The sequence below is a fragment of the Colobus angolensis genome, unplaced genomic scaffold, assembly GCF_000951035.1.
Source record: "Colobus angolensis palliatus isolate OR3802 unplaced genomic scaffold, Cang.pa_1.0 Scaffold11, whole genome shotgun sequence".
In the NCBI taxonomy this organism is placed as follows: Eukaryota; Metazoa; Chordata; class Mammalia; order Primates; family Cercopithecidae; genus Colobus; species Colobus angolensis.
Genome location: NW_012112030.1, coordinates 15456817 through 15464449, shown reverse-complemented (window position 1 = coordinate 15464449; position 7633 = coordinate 15456817). Strand labels below are relative to the sequence as shown.

Here is a 7633-nt window from a genome sequence, read left to right as displayed (position 1 = left end):
AATTACTGTCCATCTTACGTGAAATTCACAAGTAACATGTGTCCACTTTAGGTAACATTTATATATAAAAAGTTTATTAGAAATATAAAAATTTTTAAATTTTACACTATTTTCCACCTTAAGATTCTTTTAGATAAAGCAGATGCGCCTTATGGTTCAAACACAATCTGATGTACAAAATCTTACTTAGTTCTTAGTAAAATAAATACAGAAACACAAATGATGAAATGATGGACTACTAACAACTTAAAAAACCCAACGTAAAAGTTTCCAAAAACCACCATTTGTTGGCAATATTTACTGTAAAATACATGAAACAACTTTCACTAAAATTTAATGTACTGGTTTATTACCAAGATCAACATTGTCATATTAAAATGCAAGTTGTGTGGTCTAAGTTTATGTTTCCGAACATTTTGTCAACTAGACAAAGGAACCGAAAACTTTTTCTTAAAGGACCAGAGACAGGCTGAGTATCCCTTATCCGAAATGCCTGGGACCAGAAGTATTTCAGATTTTTGATTTTTTCAGATTTTTTAGTATCTGCATATACATAATGAGACTCAGAAATGAGATCCAAGACTAAACATGAAGTTCATTTATATCTCACATACACCTTATACACACAGACTGAAGGTAATTTTACACAACAGTTTTAATAATTTTGTGCATGAAACAAAGTCTTAATTGTTTTGACTACGACCAGTCACATGAGGTCAGGCGTGGAATTTTCCACTTGCGGCATGATGTCAGCATTCAGTTTTGGACTTTGGAGCATTTTTTATTTCAGATTTTTGGATTAGGGATTGCCAACCTGTAGTAAAAACTGGGGGCTTGCAGGACCTAAGGTCTCACCACTCAATTCTGCCACTGCAGGAGAAAGCAGGCACAGACAACATATAAATGGGTATGCTTGTGAGCTGTAGTTTGCTTGATGCTGAACAATACATAAATTCTGGACAACAGACTTATTTCAGGTGTCATATTACAAATATGTCATATTTGAAGGTAGGAGCAACAATACAGATGGGTAGACATTAATAAATGAAAACCACAAATTAAAATTTTCACACTTATTACCCAGTCATAACTGAATGTTATGTGTATACATGTATACATACAAGTTATAAAGCTAGCTCATTTCAATTCCATATTCTTTTTGGTGTGTTAATCAACAGTATCAAACCAACATCAGATAAGCAGCAAAAGGATTATGATTGAGTACTCAGAAGTTAATCAAGGATCACGAAATCTGGTTTTCACATCTAATTATTTCTACACAACGAAAAAACTTACTGTGCTCTACATAGAAAATATCAGATGTATCTTTTCAGGTGTAATTTGAAAATTTAATTGAACTGTTACAATTTGAAGCTAAATGTGATTTGCTTTGTTTTATTAGAAAAAATACTCAAGCAAGGTCTACAATCATTGGTCAATTAAGAATGACTTACAAGAACATGAGGCAATAAAATAAAAATACAGGTACAAACTATGAATCTGAAACACTTCTATTTGGCAATTTTATAACAAATCAAATTTTAAAAAGAATGAAAGAGATTGCAGATTACTTCGCAGATACAGAAGAAAGCAATTGATGAAGTGCTTAAGCAAAAGAAAACAACAAAAAAAGAAAACACACTGCTTTTCTTTTTAAAAATAAAATCACATTGCTATAGATCAAATGGATAATACCCTTATTAAACAACCATTCCAGAATGTCTTATAGTAGCAGTGCTTTTATTTGCACTTCACTTAATTTTATAAGACTCATTTCATGTATATAGCTCTTTACCCCATTGTTAACGAATAAAGTCTCTCATAATTTTTTACATTTTTAAATTTTTTAAAGCAAATGAGAAATGATTTATGCATCATGGAACCTTTCCCATTTTGGAACCAAAGGTTTAATTCTATATTTTTGTCTATATTTCTTTAAAAAATTTAGTGTAAAAACTGCTGGTTTTTATATCACTGTAGTAAAGTGAAAACTCCTCAATCAGGAGTATTTTCTGCAGTTTCACTGCATATAACCACATACTTTACAATGTCCTTCCAACAGTAAGGAAGTAATTGATTTCTTGATCACTGTCAGAAAAGAGTGCCATAATTCTATTATGGGTATAGGTCCTCCCTCAAAGACTTTCTGGAAGGATGTTCAATGTGTTTTGTTCTTATAGATATTAACAGTAGTACATAGTCCCTTAAGTCTGTGAAAGACATTTATTGTTAAAGAAGGTGCTTTTATTAACAATTCCTCTGGCAGCACTAGTGAATTACAATATCCTTCAATATTATTTCTACCATAATATATACATTTAACTTTCATGCCTCTAGAAAAACATCTACAGTACATTTCAAAATATAAAAATATATTACAAATCTGCTGAATTATTTACAAGCAATGTTCTATTATCTCTATGCAACATTTGTTTAATACAATACTAACAAGTTACACATATTTCCATTTCTGTAAGTTAAAAAAAATCGATATGGCTTCTTGCTTACCAAGCAAGAAAGTGATTTTATTTTCCTTTTCAAAACCAACTTTGGTGCATAAAAGATTCAGTTTGAAGATACTTGTAAAAAAAATACAATTTTTCTTACATTAAGAAAAAACAACTCAAAAACCAAATGATTTCCTCAGAAAAAAAATTAGAGTCATATAGGTTAAATGAAAATATGAAGATTATTCAAATAATTTGAAAGGTTTTTCAAAAACCGTTAACAGATTAGTTATATAGGTAAATATTAACATACTGTACTCCATGAGAAAGCCCTAGTCCTGAAAAGGGAGCCACCAGACATACTGCAACACTCTAACAGTAATTTTCAGCCCTAATTCGATAGACGAATTTTTAGTTGATTGCAAACGTCGTTCACTGTTTGCTTAAATACAAATTGAACACTTTTCTTATCAGAGTTCTGCAAAAGAACACAAATGGCAACCAATCACATCTATTTATCATAATTGAAAGGTAAATTATCTCTTGATAATTTTCATTGTCTAAATATTTCCTAATATGACTTCAAATCAAATAAACACTGTCAAGACAAATATCCTTACAGTGCTTTTGGTATTTGTAAGGGCACATGTTGTAATTGTTTTTCTTTCCAATATAAACTACTGAAATCACTAAAGGGAAGAAAAAAAAAAAGCAGCTTAAAGCAGCAAGCATGCAAAGCCTTTAAGAAGCTGTTCTACTAAGTTGCCAAAAGAGTGTTTGCTCAGTCTCCCACAGTACCATTCCATGAAAATGTGGATATACAGTAATATATTAATATATTCCACCGAAGAGTCTACTTCATTCACAGAATGTTTACACTAAGCATAAATATTATCCTAAATACTGGATTAAAAAAAAAAAAAAAAAAGGAAGGGGTTGACTCTAATGTGCAACTTTTCCTAAACCCATTGTCAGTGACTAAGACTGCAGGTGTCCCCGCTTGTTTGCTTTTTATGTATTTATTTATTTTTTACCTCTTCAACCTCTTCTGCGGCATTGTTCTAGAAAAAGAGAGAAAGAAATTCTTTTATTCAACTGAGTCAAACACATTTGAGTGCTTCAAGAGACATTAAAAATATTGATACAGGCAATGTGATAATCACAGATTATAATAAAAATGTATTTCCAAAACATTTACACATATGGATCTATACTTAGTTACATAATACAGTTGTTTTTAATAAAAGTTTTAAATTTAGCCTGCTAGTGCATTTCTAAGACAGAATTCTATGTGTAATACATAGATTTTAGCCAACTAATACTTTAAAACTGATGCTTGGCTGGGTCCCAGAAGCTCATGCCTGTAATCCTCCCAGCACTTTGGGAAGCCAAGGCAGAAAGACTGCTTGAGCCCAGGAGTTCAAGATGAGCCTGGGAACGTAGAGAGAAGTGGTCTCAAAAACAGCAACAAACCCCAATGCTTAAATCCCAAATAAATACAATTGTCTCTCGGCATGCACAGTGGGAGTAGGGGATCCGCAGAATCTCCTGCAGATTCCAAAATCCACGGAAATAGCAGGATTTGCAAATAACCTACATACATCCCTCTGTAAGCTTTAAATCATCTCTAGATTACTTATAATATTTAATATAATGTAAATGCTATGTAAATCATTGTTACACTATATTGGTCTTATTTGTATTATTTTTTATTGTTGTATTGCTATCTTTTCCCTCCAAACAGCTTTGATACACAGTTGGTTGAATCCATGGATGTGGAAGCTGCGGATACAGAGGGCCAACTGTATATTCCTTTTAGTCTCATTTTGAAGGAATATGTTTATTTTGCACAAGGTTTGCCATACTTTCATTATGACATATGCACAAGCAGGAAGTTATTTCTCCTAAAAACAAGTAAGAATAATTGTTTTTCTTCTTTTAATTAATTTCACAAGTTTTCCCAGTCAAAATCCAGCAATTTAAGAAAAGATTGCTACACTAGGACAAATGTAGGTGCTTCTATGACTCTATACCACTTTACAGTACACTCAATTCTGATTTCCAGAATAGTGAAAGCACAGAGCTTTAGAGTCAAAAATAAGTTTTACAATGGCCTTCTTTTTTTTTTTGGACAGAGTCTTGCTCTGTAGCCAAGGCTGGAGTGTAGGACGTGGTCTCGGCTCACTGCAACCTCCGCCTCCTGGGTTCAAGTGATTCTCGTGCCTCAGCCTTCCAACTAGCTGAGATTACAGGCGTGCACCACTACATCCGACTGATTTTTGCATTTTTAGCTGAAACAGGGTTTCATCATGTTGGCCAGGCTGGTCTCGAACTCCTGGCCTCAAGTGATCCACCCACCTCGGCCTCCCAAAGTGCTGGGATTACAGGCGTGAGCCACCTCACCAGGCCAAGATGGCATTTTTGACACAGGTAGGGAAAATCAAATCCACAGAAGCACCTAATATATCTTAAGAACATCCTCATTTCAAAGAATAAAATCAGCAGGAATTGTGGAATCACACACATAAATTTGAGAATATGCAGCACTGTTCCTATGCACTTCAGAACATTAGTTCTAAGCTTAAATTTTGTTTTAAGTCACTTTCATTAAAATATCTAAATTGCTTCCTATATAATATAGCACAGAAACAGAAAAAAAACAAGCTGGTTTGGTGAGAAAGCAAGACTCTTGGAAAGAAGGAAACAGGATACAGGCAGAAACACAGATTAATCTTAATTTAAGACAACTCTCTAAGAGAGGTTTACAACTAGTTCTAAAAGGCAGAGTGGCTCTCCCAAAATACCACTCTTTTAGGATGCTAATTTTAATTCATCTCTCCAAAGAGTAAACTTAAACAACTCTAAATTAGGTACAAGTAAATTATTTTTCTTTATAAAGAGAGAGGTAAGTTGCAACCTTGCCAAATTTTTGGTAGTAGATTACTCTCAATCTTCTCCTTGATGATCTAGTTCATTCCACAAAGAACAAGTTTTATTGTATTAATTAGCACTTTCACCAAAGATGTTTGAGAAGAAAAAAAATTTTTTGAAACAGGGTCTCGCTCTGTCAGCCACACTGGAGTGCAGTGGTGCAATCTTGGCTCACTGCAGCCTCGAACTCCCAGCTCAAACAATCCTTCTACCTCAGCCTCCTGAGTAGCTGGGACCACAGGCATGTGCCACCATGCCTGGCTAATTTGTGTATTTTTTGTAGAGACAGGGTCTCACTATGTTGCCCAGGCTGGTCTTGAACTCTTAGACTTCAGTGAACTGCCCACCTCAGCCTCCCAAAATGCTGTGATTATAGGCATGAGCCACTGGGACCAGCCAAAAAAAAAAACCTTTTTTGTAACAGGGAAAACTATGCTTCTAGATGGCAATGCCCATTATGTTAGAATTTTACTCACAGAATAATGTCCCAAGTTACAGGAAATCTCCAGGTGAATAGCACCCCAAAACGGTGCACCGTGGAATGAATATGTCCTTCAACGTATTAATGTAAAACTCGCTATCTTTATGATAGCTAAAATTTAAAAAGTTTCAATGAAAAAAGATATAAAGTCCTTTCCGTAAGAGTGCCTTTTAAAAGCTGGTTTTAAGCATTTCCACCACTTCTTTAATCACTCTTGTGTACATCATTTGGATAGAGGCACTATGGAGTTCAACCACATTCTGTGGAAACTTGGGCAGATTAACCATTTAACCTCTTGCCTCAGTTTTCCAATCTGTAAAGCAGAGACAGTAAAACCTACTTCACAGAGCAGCCGTGAGGATGACGGGTACGCAAAGCACCTAGCAAAGTGACTCAGCGCATAGAAGAGAAATGTTGGTCTCTTCTCCTTCCCCCACATACCTTCATAAGCACAGCACACTAAAAAAAGCTCAAAACATAAAATTACTAGAAATGTGAACACTCTAAGCTATGTCTTAAAAAACAAATAATATTTGAATTGCTCTTTTGGAAAGTTTGGAGAAAGGGTAAGTTAAAAAAAAATCAAACAGTTTTGGTATTTCAGACTCATGCAACATATTTTTAGGTCCACAAAAGTCTGTTATTACAAAAAGAATTACCTTGTTAAAGGGCACGTATTTTCAAATTACTAAGTATATTACAATCTAACATACTTAAGATAAATCTGGGATTAAGCATATAAATTTTATTAGCAAAATACTGTTTTTCTGGATTCTACAATTTTTAACTTTTTGTGAGTCCACATACAAAAAAAAGCCAGGAAGTAATGAGATATACTTGGTATCAAAATTCAGCCCTTAAAACTAAGTCCTAATTTATCCAAAATTTGGGGAGAGAAAATTACAAATCAAAAAGTAAAACATAAAGGCAAGCATTAAATTACCTGTATATGTTTGGGTCCAAAAGCAAGGCAGTATCTTTGGGTAGCTTTGATAAATGAACTACTTTAGTTTTTAACTGATGTCGTTCACTTTCATTCACCCACACATCAGGCAGACTATGAATTAAAAAACAAGTCAATAATAAAATAACATTAATTTTAGATTTACACTTCATGTGCCTTCACATTCTGGCATTTTCTGCTACTCTGATCAGTCCACATTAAGTGAACAAGTTTCCCAGAAGCCAGGGAAGTTCAGCTATCAACCTTAATAGCAGGACGTGGAGTTCCAGATAAGAAATGGCAGTGTTAAATTTTAAACATGAATTCAGGAATAAATTAAACATTTTCAGTGGCAACATCTTATCAAATTAGAAATCTGTCAGAACACACTGGCTAGCTTTTAACTCAATTAGTGAAATTCATACTTGATTTTGACTTGTTGGAAATCTGACAGTAAGTTTCTTTACTAATAGAGAAATAAAAAGGCCCAGTGCAGTGGCTCATTCCTCTAACTCCAGCACTTTGGGAGGCCAACGGGGGAAGATAACTTAAGCCCAGGAATTCAAGACTACACTGGCCAACATGGTGAAACCCCGTCTGTACTAAAAATACAAAAATTAGCTGGGCATAGTGGCGCATGCCTGTATTCCCAGCTACTCCAGGGGCCAGGGCACAAGAATCACTTGAACCCAGGAGGCAGAGGTTGCAGTGAGCCAAGAGTGCACCACTGCACCGCAGCATGGGCAGCAGAGCGAGACTGTCTCTTTAAAAAAAAAAAAAAAAAAAAAACCTGTAAGATTAAAGTCCATTCAACAAAATAAATAAATAAAA

General features: G+C 34.4%; 1 protein-coding gene across 2 annotated transcripts in view; it reads right to left on the bottom strand.

Annotated features, from left to right (window-relative positions):
* Window positions 1-575: 575 nt before the first annotated feature.
* Window positions 576-7633, bottom strand: part of AEBP2 (AE binding protein 2) — an 81912-nt gene continuing 74854 nt past the window's right edge. For both annotated transcript variants that reach the window (XM_011954875.1, XM_011954882.1), the window contains exons 7-9: window positions 6803-6916; window positions 3482-3508; window positions 576-2925 (exon numbers count right to left, since the gene is read on the bottom strand). In XM_011954875.1, coding sequence (XP_011810265.1) covers window positions 2880-2925; window positions 3482-3508; window positions 6803-6916 — 187 coding nt within the window. In that variant the 3' untranslated portion in view covers window positions 576-2879. The remainder of the gene's footprint in view (window positions 2926-3481; window positions 3509-6802; window positions 6917-7633) is intronic.